The 15627-nt window shown below is 42.8% G+C and overlaps 1 protein-coding gene and 1 long non-coding RNA gene across 3 annotated transcripts in view; both read left to right on the forward strand.

Annotated features, from left to right (window-relative positions):
• The window catches only part of RB1 (RB transcriptional corepressor 1), a 114306-nt gene that overhangs the window by 48510 nt on the left and 50169 nt on the right, over nucleotides 1-15627 (forward strand). For both annotated transcript variants that reach the window (XM_019529938.1, XM_019529939.1), the window contains 6 exons: nucleotides 2701-2788; nucleotides 3615-3731; nucleotides 5698-5754; nucleotides 5849-5880; nucleotides 5958-6034; nucleotides 6234-6436. In XM_019529938.1, coding sequence (XP_019385483.1) covers nucleotides 2701-2788; nucleotides 3615-3731; nucleotides 5698-5754; nucleotides 5849-5880; nucleotides 5958-6034; nucleotides 6234-6436 — 574 coding nt within the window. The remainder of the gene's footprint in view (nucleotides 1-2700; nucleotides 2789-3614; nucleotides 3732-5697; nucleotides 5755-5848; nucleotides 5881-5957; nucleotides 6035-6233; nucleotides 6437-15627) is intronic.
• Nucleotides 11807-15627, forward strand: part of LOC109306524 — a 12736-nt gene continuing 8915 nt past the window's right edge. Inside the window, exon 1 of the long non-coding RNA XR_002100022.1 lies at nucleotides 11807-11817. This is a non-coding gene — a long non-coding RNA (uncharacterized LOC109306524). The remainder of the gene's footprint in view (nucleotides 11818-15627) is intronic.

Raw genomic sequence — 15627 nt, forward strand, 5'->3', positions numbered from 1 at the left:
TCCCAGCAAGATAAGCATCCAATTTACTCTTGAAGGTGTTCAATGTAGGTGCTTGAACCACCTCTGATGGCAGGCTATTCCAGACCTTGGGGGCTAGGACAGTAAAGAAATTCTTCCTTATGTCCAGCCTGAAATGGTCTTGTAGGAGTTTGACATTCGACCTCGTCATCCCTTGATGCACTCTGGTGAACACCAGGTGGTGGTTATATAACCTGCAGTTTATGTAAAGGATGAAAACTTGTGAGCTTGCAAGTAGCTCTCAAACTTAACAGATCTCTTATGAAACTGGTAAGAGATTCTATACGTATTGTTTTCATATAAGACAGATATCCAAGTTATTTCCTAGTATTATTAAAGAACATTTTATTTAATTTTATAGATTCAATTGCCCTTCCATAGCTATGTTACATAATACCAAACCCCTTTGCTGTTAAATTACCTCCAAGCAGTTCTTGTTTATCTACAGTGGTAGTTGGTAAGGGGGCAATGGGATGGATTGCCAACATGTGCAGCCTTTTATGTGGAATAGAAAGGGAGCAGGGTCGAAGAAGGAGGTTAGGTTTAATGAAGTCTTCTCTCTGAAAAGTGGAAAAAAATTGTTTGTTATGCACTTTGGCTATTGCAAGAATTAAGGGAGCAGTGTTCATAGTACTAAAACACATTTTTTCCCTAAAATGTGTATCTAAAGTTGATATCATCTTATGACATTATGATTGAGAGCATGGTGTAGAAACAAAATTTGGTTCATGACTTTGAAACCAATAGGCTGTCGTCTTGTAATAGTGGTATTACCAGTGATCCTGGTTTTCTATGTTAAAAAATCTACAATTCTCTGTTTCAAACCCTAAAATTTGCATTTTTCCATGATTAAAATGAAAAACTACTCTGTATATAGATATAAGTTGAACACAATGTTTTATTGATTATATTTACATCTTAAAGCAATTTGGAAGCCTAGTAGTGCCTCAGTCACAATAAAATTAAATTCTAAATACTTGTGTATTTTGGCATATGATTTTTTTTTTCCCTTCTTATGGAAAATAAGAGCTCTCCCTGCCCTCTTTGCTCACTAGGATACAGGTTCAGCTGCGGCTGTCTCCCCGCTGTTTTGTGGTACTGAGCAGCTGTGATATACCATTATCCGTCACTACCAACCACAGGCTCCCCAGCCCTGCTGGCACCCCTGACTCGTGACTTGCAGCCCCTGTCACCACTTGGGCCCTTAACTCACAGCTCCACACCTGCAAGCCCTGTTGGTGTTCCTCACTTCCAACTTGCCCCCGGGCCCCAGCTCCTCAGCATGTGTGGCAGGGGGTAGTGCCAGACCATAGGCAATGGGTCGGTTGGGGGGGGGGGGACATTGAGGGGGTGTGTGCCCCCAACAAGGCACAGGGCTGCATCCTGGCAAGGCTAGCAGTGGGCAGGAGCCTCCTCCATAGCACAGTTCACAGGACCTGATGCGGGAGAGCAGAGCAAGGTGGTGAGACTCATTGCCACTGTCACTGTGAACCCTGTGCCCACCACACCACCATGGCTGCCAAGGTGAGGCATCACTGGCTGCTGCCATAGCATAGGCAGCTTGTGCCTCCCCACTGTGGCTGCAACCAGGGGACACCTCACCAAGGCGGTGCGGCTGGCATGGGGCTTATGATGGAAGCAGCAGCCATGAGTCTAGCTGCCCTGCTCTGCCCTCCCTGGCTGGTCCTGCCCACTGGGCTGCAGAGGCAGCTCTTGCCTGGTGCCAGTCTGGCCAGGCTGCAGCCCTGTGCCCCGCCCCATGTTACCCCCGATGTGATACATTGCCTCTGGCACCTGACCCTTCCCCGGGAGTACATGAGCGGTGGAGAGCTGCCCGCCCCAACAAGCTGTCAATGGCTGTCCCGCTGCCTGGCTGGACCCCATGGCTGCACAATCCCAACCTGGCCCTGTACACCATGTACTGTCTTGCCTGGGCAGCACCCCCAGCCCAAGCCACCAATCCTGCCCTACTCCTTTCCGTGTGGACTCGGCGTCAGTTGCCCCCCGCATTGCCTGTGTTCCCCACAACCCTGTAGACATACCTGCAGAGAGCTGCAGGAGATGCTCTCTACCATGTTGCATGGGGTTGTTTTGCCTGCCACATGCTTGTGTCCTCACACATTCACGTGGTACCCCATTTCCCTTCTTCCCCTCCCTTCAACCCCAAGCACCCCCTTGCAGGCTGGAACTCTGCCAGCCTGCGAGGGGAGACCTGCTGTTTCCTGCATTTTTCTCCTTTAAAGGGAGAAATCCATTGTCTTCTATTTAAAGGAGAAAATCTGTATTTTTTTTCTGCAGCAAACAGAAAACCCACATCCCTGGCTGTTTTGTTTCCATAAAGTAAAGTGAAGAAGTTTGTGTATACAAAACTGTAGTTTAACCAATTTAATGCTTTTTTTATGTCTTGATCAGCTAGTTTAGTCCATTATGTACAATTGGGCTCTTTACTTGCATTGATGTTAATGTGATGTTGAGTAATAAAATGAAGGAAATGCAGTTGATTTTCTCACTAATTTTATTTCTGAGTTATAGATGTATTCTTTAATATATTACTCTGTTTGTAGAGCTCCTCTCTGCATTTCAGGAAACTATGCTGGAGAACAAGTAGCAGGGTTTTTTTAAATATGGAAGGTGTATAGATTTAGTGTTGAACATATATTTTATTGCTTTGCTTTGTTTCAGTGCTGCAATGAACACTATACAGCAGTTAATGATGATCTTAAATTCAGCAACTGATAAACCGTCAGAGACTCTCATTTCGTATTTCAATGTAAGTGAATAGGTTTTTAAGAGAGCATTTATAAGGAAGTATCTGTTAAAATAGATAGTTAAGATTATATAGTGTGTTTTCTATAACAGTGCCCCAAAATAATTTTGTTTGTGCCTTCTTTTGCTGTATTATGACATGTGATTTATGGATTTAAGTGGCTGGAAATCATGATTTTTTTATTTATTTATTTTTTTTAAATAGCTTTCCTTTCTTGTTTTTGATAGAAGGGACTTGTTCAAGATCTCTCTATTTCAAATGCATTAGTTTTTTGCTGTAGTGCAGAAACTCAATGCATTAGGAATGCACCTAATATGTGCCAAAAATGAATGATTGCAAGAGGTCTGCTTAAATATTAAAAAGAATTGAGAGAGAAAGCACGTCAAGAACACTGCTTTTTTTTATAAAGCACTTTTCTGAAGTCTTTAACCTTGTGCTGAAAATACAGTCGGCCTTCATGTACACCAAGTTAACTTTTTTTACAAAGAAAAATCCATTACATGAAGCCATATTACTTGCAAGAGAAACTTGGGTCCTGATTTCAGGAAGATTCTTAAACATGTATCTGATGTGAAGTCCATATGGTCCCGTTGACTTCATTGGAACTACTCTAACCATTTGTTATTGATAAAGTGCCTTTGCTGATCTGGGTCTTAATTATTGAAATTTAGTGAGCATAAAATGACTCCCTTATCTCTCTCAAATGTCTAGAATTTCCAGAGCCAATTTGTCAGTTTTACTTAATGATACGTTACAGAGCTGAGTTGGTGGAAATCATAGCCTGTAAAAATCTAATGTTAGCCATATATTCTCTTTTCTAATATTTCAGAACTGTACAGTGAACCCTGAGGAAGGCATCAGGAAAAGGGTAGAAGATCTTGGGCACATCTTCAAGGAGCAATTTGCTAAAGCTGTTGGACAGGGTTGTGCTGAAATCGGCTCACAGGCACCTAACACTTTGATTTGAAATTATGTGACTGAATGCTATTAGTGCTAGCTAACATGAGGCAGATGTTGATCTTACTGTGGGTGTTGGTTGCAATAAAAATTAATAATGCTTTCTTGAGCTAATATAATTCTCAGAGGCTCTTAAGATAAAATTTCCTGCCCAGGGCAGGGTGTTGGACTTGATGACCTACTGAGGTCCATTCCAACCCTGACATCTATGAATCTTTGAAATTGCTAGCAGAGGATTTTATATCACCAAAGTTAACAGTTCTCTATTTTACTTCAATGTGTCCTAATTAACAGGATACAAGGGCCCTTAAACAGACCTTTGTGAACTACTTTCCCCATCCAATCATAAGGTCACATATATTTCCCTACAGCGATTTGCATAACAAATTCAGCTAATTTGTGCCCCAAAGAACTTCTGCGTGTCAACATTGTTGCTTCATCCTGGTGACTGAAAACTGACCTAAATATTTTAATTCATCTTCATGTGGCTTACGTTAGTCATGAGCAGGGATCCTGGTTTTCCATGACTTTAAAATTGCGAATTCTCTGATTAACGCCCCCAAATCCATGAGTAAAATGAAAGACCCCTCCCCACATGTCCCCTGGCCCCGCAGGTACCCCTCACTAGCCCCCCAGAGTACCTCCCCTCTCTAGTGCCCCTCACCTGCCACCCACAGTTCCTGCTTCCCCAGCTGCCAGAGATATGGGGCCAGGGACCTAGATTCACAGCCCCCTGCTCCCGACAGAAGGTGGTGGCTGTGGCAGTGGAGCAGAACCCAGATACTCCCATGCCATAGGCGATGCATAGAGGGGTCACGGGTGGGGGGAGGGGGGGGGCACGTGCCTCCCTGAGATTTGGCTGCCAGCAGCATCTGTAGGCGGTCCCTGCTTGCTGACAATGACACCGATGCCGGTATCTGCAGGTGGTCACCACTCACCACTATGGTGCCCCCCCAGTCTTGGGAGGCACCAGTCATTCATGCCCCATGCTGCCAGCTTGGGTAGGGGCTGGTCCTGGCTCTGTGGTGCTGCATGCACTCCCAGAGGGGCAGGAGGGACCTGTGCCCCCCCCCCGGTTCTGTGTGCTGGTGGAGATGGGCGCAGGCTGCCCTCTGCAGGCTAGGGGTCCCACCCTGCTGCCTTCCCCTGGAGTCTCTGCAGCCTAGCAGGTGTAACTCGGCACTGCAGGGCAGAGTAGGACTGCGAGAATTTTGTTTGCTACTGTGAGCTCCACACGGCCCAGGCGCAATGTTTTCTGCCTGCACTGCTGCAGTGAGGGGCACAGCCACATGCATAGGGGTGTTTCACCAGGGCAGCACAGAGCTTGCAGCAACAAGTGGCTTTCTTGCGCGGCCGCCTTCTGCTCTGCCATGCTGCGTTGGGTCCCACCTTCTGAGGGCAGGCAGCCCACACCTGTAGCAGGCAGCCTGCCTCTACCCCATGTACAGATCTGGGGATCAGATGCCCCTCCAAGAGTGTGTGCACCAGCAGGGAGCTGGCCCCATGCCCCTGCCCCCTGAATGAGCCACTCCCAGCCCTCTCCTACTCCCCACTGCGGCCCTGCAGCTGTGCATTACGGCACTGGGCCCAAGCCCCATGCACTGCCTGGCTGGGCAGCAGTTCCAGCCATGTCCATCTCCCTCCCTATGGGGGCCTCAATCTCCAGAAAGGGGGAAAATCTGCATTTTACTCTTTTTCTGTGGGAAACAGAAAGCCCGGATCATGAACCCAGGTAGTCCTTGTGGTTTCATGCACAGTGGACCTTATATTAGTATTGTTGGATAATATTAGCACTATTGGTGAGGGCAAATCAAGCGTCCCCTGATTTCCTGGCCCTGGCAATCAAAGTTCTCCCAGAGCCATGTGTGCTTTGTCAGCCACTGAATAAAAGATTATTATGCACAGGTGCTAGCTTCTTATAACTTTAATGTTCTTGGCTTTTTTTTCATTTTCAGAGATACAAGCTTGGTGTACGGCTATATTATAGAGTAATGGAATCCATGTTAAAATCAGTAAGTTTATTGTAGGTACCATACTTTTTATGCTTTGAAGTTCAGAAAGGCAATTTAAGTAAATCACAACCTTGTTTTGGTTTGTGTATTTCAGGAAGAAGAACGTCTGTCAGTGCACAATTTTAGGTATATATTCCTAACTGACAACAGAAGATCATTCTGTTTGTGCTTAGATGAGTGTTAAGGTCTTCGTTCTTTTTCAGCAAACTTTTGAACAATAACGACTTCCACACATCTCTTCTGGCTTGTGCTGTTGAAGTTGTCATGGCTACATATGGCAGTAAGTTGAATCTGTAGAAGTACTGGGTGGTGTTATTGTTGCTTATTACTGCTATTATCTACACTGAATTTATTAAATTACCAACTGAATATGCATATTCGGTTTAAAGTGTCCGAACTGAAAAAGTAAGACAGTGAGAAGGGGAAAATCGATCCTATTACTTTGATACTAAGTAGTTTTGGCTTTTTATTTACCTCAGGGAATGCTTCACAAAGCGATGGTACCAGTGCTGAAACAGATCTCTCTTTCCCATGGATACTCAATGTATTTGATTTAAAAGCCTTCGACTTCTATAAGGTGATTGAAAGCTTTATTAAAGCAGAACCAAGCTTGACAAGAGAGATGATAAAACATCTAGAACGCTGCGAACATCGAATTATGGAATCTCTTGCATGGCAATCGGTAAGTAATGCTTTAAAATAAAACTGTGCTTGTCCATACATATAGAAGGAGGTAGTGGGGGTGAAAGGAGGGAGAGGGGGTGAAAAGAAATTACTTCCAGTATTATAGTGTATTAAGTTGTATTTGCTTGTATTAATAAAATAAATTTTAATACAAAAAATAATTTCTTTATTCACATCCTTAAAGGCAAAATAGAATTTATATTTATTAATATAAATCAGTAGGACGACTGACAAATGTAATTTGGTCTTTAGACAATATTTTGTTCCTTGTAAACCAGGAAATAAATATTACACATTTATTTTGAACTTTATTTCAAATTTTCTCACCACTGTTGGTCATGTTGAAGACGAGTGTTTCAGTCAATACCTGTGACACTGATAGTGCTGCCCAATATCAGGTTGCCTTGGCTCTGCATTTACATGAGGTTTTTACTTTCTTAGTAGCTCTCTACCTTGAACAAATTGTCCAGTGGTAGTTTGCCCATGGTATTTGGCAGAGGTTTCAGGCTTGATAAGTAGGGAAAGCCTAACACATTGTGGGATACGGGCTTCTGTAGGACTGACATGCAAGAAACAACTAAACAACTTTATGCATCTTACTGCAGATGAATGGCAAATTTGTAGCTTGATCTGCTGCTTCATGTAGGCTGAGTTGTAAGTAGGAATGTTTGCAACTATCTCCACATCCTGCTGGAAACAACTTAATTAGCTCGGTCACTGAGTGGAGATAATTTGCCAGCTCAGGACTCTACCTGGATCCAGCTACACTGCTGCTGGTGTGGGAGGCTGCTAAAATAGAACAGTACTGTGTGTTTTGAGAGAGCTGTTGCTTGGCATAGTTTGCTGTGAAAACAGCATGTGAGTTGAGGTATAAGACCTTAATCACTTTAAGTCCAACTTTAGGTTCCTATGAGAGAAGTAATGTATAAGGCATCTAAAATTGATTTAAGTTTGCTTTTTTAGACATAAAGGTGTCATAAATATAAAGCGTTTCTTGTGTCCTGCCAAGGCTAGGAAGTGAATGTTGGGTCCTGTGGAAAACAGGAAGATTCATCTTGTTGCCCTGTAGATTACACCATGAGAAGCAGAGCAGATTTTGAAGCTGTGGCATTTGTAGGCATAGAACATCTTATACCTGAGCCAGTGAAAATATTACGTGTTGTCTGTGACCAAATGTGATTTATTGGAGAAAGGGGAAATGATTTCTGTGGCAAATCATAAAAAAGTGGCTATTTGATAGTTATTCAGGTGTTTTGGGGAGACTGAATAGTGGGCAGAGAATAGGGAATGAGATTAATTGAGTGATAATTTATTGCACTCCTAGTAAGGTCATTACCTGAATATTGTCTCCACACAGTTGCATAAAAGATGCATGTATTCTATGTACTTTGCTAGAAGCTGTTCCCGGAAAGCATAGATTTGTTGAACCATGTATACATATTTCGAAGTACTCTTCAGGAACAAGGCAAAGCCATGTGACTTGTGGTTCGTCATCAGGAACACCATCTGTTTAGATGTTTGTTTAACACGGCTGGAAGCCCAGTCTGGATTCCAAGTAGTCTATAAAGGAAACTGGTCACCTTTCCTGTACTTGTCTAGAAGCTTATAGGAAATGAGTAAAGGTACAAAGTAAAACAGATAGCATTGACTAGTCAGTCACCATAATTAGATGCAGTAGTAAATTTTTAACTTTTATGTCAGGCAACAACATACAAATCATTATGTTTATTTAACTACCATAAATGTTCATGGGAGATTCACAAGCATTACACAATAGAGGAGGCCCCAGATGCATGTTAAGATGTGATTAACCAGTTCATCATGTCTTAGGTAGTAACTCAGCTACATATTTAAGCAATTAATGGCACGATAAAACAGGGAATGAGCCACAAAATTATTACACAAAAAAGTAATATTGTCTGGTTCCCATCGCACCTTAAACTGAATGCGTGGCTGGTGTACTGATTGGCTTGGGAGCACCAGGCTTTTGAAGGCACATGTAGCGTGTCAGGAAATGTGATTGTTGGGATTAAACAAGGAAAGAAATCCTTTCCTTTAATCCAAAGAAGACAGAATCTTGGGAAGACTGACATTTCTTTACACAGGTAAAATTAGAAATATTTTAGCGGTACAGTGTACTTTGCCACTCAGCAAGAGAAATCTGAATGAAAGTACAATAATTCAGAATAAACCAGGTGATTAATAACAGTGAAAGTTTATTTAAAAATAATAGAAAAAAGCTGTTGTAGTTTCCTTTTGCATATATTTGCAGTTGAGTCATTTTCAGTGTAATTCTATTTTAGGTCTTCCTTCCACTGTTGCTTGATAGGTAGTATATAAAGAAGCAGCCATTATGTTTCTCTTTTTCTTCAGCTGTTTCAGATAAGTTGTTCTCCTTTATCCTGTCCTCCTTCAGTTGTTTTGGTTTTTCCACTGTTTGCCAGTGGTGTAATGGGGAGGAGGGAGTGGAAAAGAGCTGATGCCAGCAGCTATACAATCACAGCAAAAAACAGAAGTTACCACTGCCCATGTGCCCCAGGCACCCAGCCACATCCCTTTGCTGTTCCTGTCTGCTTTGGAAAATTAATAGACCATAAGATACTAGATAGAATATTGCTTAAAACATTTTAGGGACAAACTGTATAAAGAATGAACTTTGTGGAAGCTTACTATCAGAGTTGTACAATTAAGGGCATCTCATATTATTTCTCTAAGGAAAAAAATGAAGAGCCTATTTGATCTTTGTGTGTGGTTGTTTTTTCACCCAGAGTAAAATGAATGTTTAGGTCTCTGTTTCCTCGTGGTTTTGGTACGACCATGTTGATTTGTTTCCCAGTTACTTGACTGGCCTTAGTTTTACTGCTTTTGCATGGTTATTAGATTTAGTCATCTAGACTTGGCAAGGAGAGCAGGCTTTTGTTATTTTCAGTTTCAGTATGAGATGTAGCCTGACAGAAGCATGGGATGAACAGTTTCCAAGGCTGCTCTCAGTGCTTAGCAATTTTGAAAATGTGTTATCCTTTGACATACATATGGCTTTAGTATATTTTTCCTTCTGTAGCACTTTCATCCATGTTTTCATCCACTTTAAGCAGCGCCTATCATTGAGGGCATAATCCTTCTAGATTCAGAGGGGTGGAATTGATTTTGGAGCCCACTCATAGTGCTGTTTAATTATTTGGTAAGAAAAAGGAGCATAAGAAGTACCATATTGAATCAGACCAGTGGTCCATCTAGTCCTTTATCCTGTCTCCAACAGTGGCAGAAGTGGATCCTTTAAAGCAGGGGTGGGCAAAATGGTGGAACCAGCCAGGAGCAAGACTCCATTTCCCAGCAGGCACTGCTCTTGTGGCTGGTTTCCATGGAGACCCTAGCAGCTGCCACACTGTGATAATGTGGGACCATGGTTTCCTTGGAGACCAGCCCCACCAGCACTGGCAGGGCATGCAGCAGGGCATGGAGCTGCTTCGGAGCTGGGTTGGGATCTTGTGGCGGTGACAGTATGGCGCAGAGCCGTGATCTGCAGCTTGCAGGGACAAACAGGCAGTGGATCGTGGCTCTGTCCTGGCTTCTTGCAACGGTGACAGCACGGTCTGGAACTGGGGCAAAGCTGTCACCTGCTGCCTCCACACCCTTGCCTGGAACATGCAGGCCGCAATTCGCGGCTCTGCCCTGGCTCCGGACCACGCTGTCACTGCCTCAAGATTTCAGCTCAGCTCTGGAGCAGCGCCCTGCTCTGCCACGCACCCTGCCAGCAGGGGCGGCACTAGTGGGAATGGGGTGGTGGTGGGGGGGGGTGTCTATAGCCACTCCAAAATTTTCTGTAGCCCCCTCCTGTAGCCACCCATCCCAGTGGGACCACCACCCTGCACAGGTGGCAGCAGCTAAGCCTGCTCTGCTCTGTCCTGCAGTACAGCTCCCTGCTCAATCCCCCCCACCAGGAAAAGGCTATTGGCAGTCTTCATGGAAACCTAGCCCTGCACAATCACAGTGCAGCTGCTGCTGGGAAAACTATATGCTCCATGGAAAACAGGCCCAGCCACTCAGGCAGGGGCTGCCAGGAAATGGAGTCCTTTGCTAGCTGGATCCGGCCCATAGGCTGGATTTTGTTCACCCCCGCTTTAGAGCAATGGTTCTCAACCTTTCTGGCATAAGGCACCCTTCCATGACTTCTGTGAATCTTGTAGCACTACAGTTGAGGAGCACTAGGCTAATAAGCAAGTAGTTGACCAGAATAGGTTATGTTTAGGACTTTATCCCATATCCATTTGTTTTCACAGATATAATAAAAGGAGGGAGAAACAAAAAACTACAGGCAGGGCAGATACCTCTTCAAAGGAAACATCCCCAGTCCTAAACCAAGGAGTAGCCCAGCATCCCAGAGACATAACTAGTTATTTCTGTGCTTTGGCAAGGGGTTGGGGGGGTGGGGGTAGGAAGGCACTTGTGCTGAACGTAAAAGGAGAGGGTTGGGTAGATGCTTACCTGCCAAGGCATGGACTCACCCTGGGGCTGCAGGCTTGTTGTCTTGCCCTCATTTGCCCTCTACTGCAGTAACACAGCTGCCAACCAATCTGCATGCGTATCAGGGCTGTAAAAGATTTCTGCACAGCTCGGGGAGGGGAAACTTGTCTCCGGTTTGCATCTGTCCTGCTAGAGCTAAGAGCTGCTGCGTGGACCCTCGCTAAGCACAGCCCCTTGTTTCTGTCCTGTTTCCCCTCCAACACCCCCCCCCCCCCCAGTAGTCAATGCCTGAGGCTTGTACCTCAGTTGCTTACTCCTCTTACTGCTGTTGCAGCATTCAGACATACAAATTGCTTTTCACAGCTCCCAACATGCAAGTGCAGGGATAAGGCTTCTGCCATAGTGCATGCTAAATTGTTCCAGATAAGAAGTAAGCTCTTGTCTTGGGAAGTGGGGGTTGGAGGTAGGGAGGAGGGATATATCTAGTGATCTGTCCCCAGTTCATTGCTCTCCCCAAAGGCAGGCTGCATGTACACAGACAGGATATTGATGTCTGCAAGGACTTCTCTTCTAGAGCAGTCGTTTTCAACCTGTGGTCTGTGGACTGGTGGGGATTCTCAGGCTGTACTTACTAAGGGGTCTGTGAAAGATTATTATGATCAATCAAAAGTATCTGAATATCCAACCTTACAAATTAAAGGGGTCCACACCTCCATTCAAATTTTTTTTAGGGGTCCACAAATGAAAAGTTTAAAACCATTGAAGTGTGGATTTTTTGAAAACCCTGGTGCACTGCCTTTTCAGAATTACATTAGGAGAAGAGCATGGCATGCACACATCATCAAAACCACATTTGGCAGGCCTAATTCTAGCCTGCCAGCCTTGTTTGCACTTTCTTGAGAGAAAGAAATGAATGTTAGAGAGGTCTTAGCTAATTTACTGTAGTGTTTATGCTATATTGTCCTTTGACTGTTGCTTTGCTATTCTGACATTTCTAACTTCATTAGCAGGGATCCTGTTTTTTTGACTAAAAAGAAAAATCCCTATTTTTGGATATTAAAAAGTAATCCAAGATGCACATTTTTCTATAATTAAAATGAGATGCCACTAATATATAGATAGATATATATGTATAGTGGTGATTCATTTTAATCACAGGAAAAGGTAGATTTTGGGTTACCTTTTTATATCTAAAAAACGGGGATTTTTTTAATCAGAGCAAACCAGGATCCCTGCTTATTAGTATGGAAGCATAAAGGTCATATAGAGCACCCTGATCTATCGTTTTCTTAAGCCAGGGGTTTTCAACCTTTTTTAATAGGTGTACCCCTAGGGGGAAAGTGGCAGCACATTGGCTGTGTGGCTCTGCCCCAGCCCTGCTCCTGGTGGCGTTCTCTCCCCGCCTGCCCCGTGTACTCCCTGGGACCTTTCAAAGTACCCCTGGGGGTATGTGTATCCCCGGTTGACTACCCTGCCTTAAGCAATGCAACAAAGTTGGTTCTTATGGATGACATACTCTCTTAAGTACGGCAGTTTATCTTGACCTATGAACCTTCTATTCTAATCTTAAATTCTTCCGTGCTTCTATATCTAGATATTCCTCTTGGATCTCTTTTTTGTCCATTGTCATCTTGACCTTCTTCAAATCGCACATCTTTTTCATAATTTCATATAAATATGCAGCAGTTGTAATTTGGGCACGTACAAGTAGGAAAATTGAAGTAACTTGTATGAAAAGTGCAATGTCCTTTCTAATCACTGTACTATGGATTATAACAGTCAGTAGTTGTTCACATAAGGTATTTTGCTGGTTTAAATAAGGTTAAGCCAGGTTTCTTGTTACCAGCCACTTTCTCTTAGGAAGGTTGTGATGAGATTTAAACATGAATTTATACAGTACACCACGGCTGGATGCATGCACTTAACTAAAAATTTAAGTCACTAGATTAATCATACAAGCATTCAAAGCAAAGTAGGCTCCATGCCATAGAACTGATACATAGCACTTCAGTATCTTCTCAGTTGTACTGCTTGATTTCCAGGTACAGTTCTTGGGTATTAAGAACTAGTCAGATCACCGTTGGATTTTTGTGTTTGTTTGATAGCTCTGCCAAACGAGGAGTATTTCCAGACCAAAGACCAGCTTTTTATTCACAGACATTCAGATGCCATGAAAGTTCAGAAATGCCTGTGATGAATCTTTTTATTATGGAAAGAGCATATTTTTTTCATCATACTTGCGAAGAGTTGTACTTCGGGAATTGGATCTGGTGCTTTTGAGTCCATTAACAGCAACACATTAAGGCTCAAAACATTTAACAAGGTAGTCTAGCCAAGGGCCAATTAAAGCAGCCGCTGTAACTAAGCTGAACAACAGCAAAGAAGGAACTGTCACAGTCTGGCTGTAGTGTTCAGGCCCAAGCCTTGGTGGGAATTGTGACCACCACTCTGGTGTACTGTGAAAACAGAAAAATGGAAGATGGATGCTGCTACTGCTATTACTGAACCTAGTCTTTCACACTACTGTAAAGGAGAACAGAACATTTAATGCTTCCCCTTTACATTGATCCATGTGGGTGAAATGTTTTGTTTTTGCCCTGTTTATACCAAAAGTTTGGAAGACTTCATTGGCTTTTAAGGTGTTGGTCATGATACAGTTAACACAAGATTCATACATTTATATACTTCACTAATAAAGATTCATCTTAGACCAGCCCCATTAAAAGGTGAGGCCCTCACAAATGTTGTTTTGATTCGAGTGCAAGCATGTCCAGTGAGAGAACTTAATCAGCCATCAGCAACTGTGAAGTATATCATGCAGCCGCTTCAAATGTAATCATAAATAAAGCTGAAACTTTACATATTTGGAGGTTTTTTTCTCTTTTCATGTTTATACAATTTTGAATTTTTAGTATGTCTTTTAATAAAGGAATCTGAACTAGTCATAAGAGAAATCAAAGAGTTATTGGCAACATCATAGGACATTGGTGTGCCAAGGGCAAAGCGGTGGGGGAGCCACAAAGGACCTGGTTCTTTTGGCAGTATAGCCCCGGCCCCTTCCCCTCAGTCCTTCCCCAAGGTGTGCGTGCCAAGCAAAATGTCTTTGCATACCACACTCTGGGCTACTTGTTGCTAATAACCCAGGTGTTGACCCTGCTTCGCAGGTATTTTGCAGCCTGTACCAAGTTCTGTGCTGCTTGCAGTAACCAAGTCTAGCTCGTTTCAAACAAGGTTGGGTCTGTCTACATGAGCTGTCATCACAGTGGCAAGTGCATGCAGACATACCTTTAGAAACAAGTCTCTCTGAACTTTGATACTGCTTTTTAATTTATATGAAATAAATGCATTAGAACTGAGAGAATTTTTACATTTAATTTTTCACTACATTCCTTATGTATTGTTGTGTTGCTGTGTTTGTTAAATGAGTATGGAATAGTAAATTTAACTTTCGCAGTCTTATAATATTTTTGTGGCTGCTGACAGACTTAAAAAAATAAAACCAAAAAAATGCACTTTACTGGAAGCAGCAGCACATTAACTCGACTGGGCTCCGCAGCATCTATGTAGATTGGGCATTTCAGGAGAGATTTGTGGTGGTTTTATCTAAAGCTGATTTAATCAGCACTTAAATAAAAGCACCAAAAAAGCTCCACTGAAGTGCCTGACATTTGGGGAGCTGGGTCAAATTAACATCATTGCCTCTTCTGGGCATGCAGTGCACTCGGTGTGGGAGGCACACCAGATTTAAAATAAGGCACCATTTTGTGGGGTGGGGGTTACATTTGTAAGCAGCCTGTGTTGCCAACACTAAGGGAATGTTTGTTTTTTAGGATTTTTAAAATAATGTTGCCATTAGATTTATATTAAATATTACAGAAATACATTTTTTACTGTGAGGTTTTGTAAAACTTGTTTTTTATAAAGCCTGAAGTTTGGGCTAACTTGGTGCGACTCTTTACATAGGAAAGTAAATAATTCTTGAGCCAATTCTCTTGTTATACCAATACAACACCATTGGATAACATTAGATTCAGTTGCACAGATGTACATCTGTACAACTGTTGAATTCAGTGAGGTTAAACAGGAAGGATTAACAGTCTGGCCTGATATCTCCGAACCACACCCTCAAATAACTGAGCAGTTTATATAGCTGCTTTTTTTGTACTATGTTGTGAGCTGAGTCATTTAATGGTTTACTTTCCTTGCAAATCAGAAATGTTCCACTAGTCACCAGAGCAGTCATCCAAACTAATATGATCTTTATTCAGTGTGTGCCTACTTCTCTGTATCTGGAGGCAATGTAGTATACAGTTGTCAAACTGAAATATTACCTCCCACTTGGTTTTTTTCTAGGTGGTTTTAATTGTTTTCGTTCTGAGCTGCACAGTTTCTTTTCTGGTTTTTTGGTCTTTTTTCCCCCTGAGGTGCATAATGCTATATTCAAGAAGTGCATCCTTTGTACACCTCGAAGTGACATTACTGAGTTTACTTTTATAGTATAAAACTGTGGTATTAGCAATATGTATGTGTGTTTCAGAGGAGGCTGCAGCTACCTTTTCTGAAATAAAAGCAGCAGCAGCAAAAGTGATGTAAAAATCGCGGTTCATTTCTCGGGAGGCGAAAAAAACCTTCAGCCACAGACACACTCTATTAGCAACACAAAAGGTATATATTTGCAAATAGGGTCAGAGAGTGAGACAAAAGATCAAACACTCTGCTGCCCCC

This window comes from Crocodylus porosus, unplaced genomic scaffold (assembly GCF_001723895.1).
Source record: "Crocodylus porosus isolate Cpor-Errol unplaced genomic scaffold, CroPor_comp1, whole genome shotgun sequence".
Classification (NCBI taxonomy): domain Eukaryota; kingdom Metazoa; phylum Chordata; order Crocodylia; family Crocodylidae; genus Crocodylus; species Crocodylus porosus.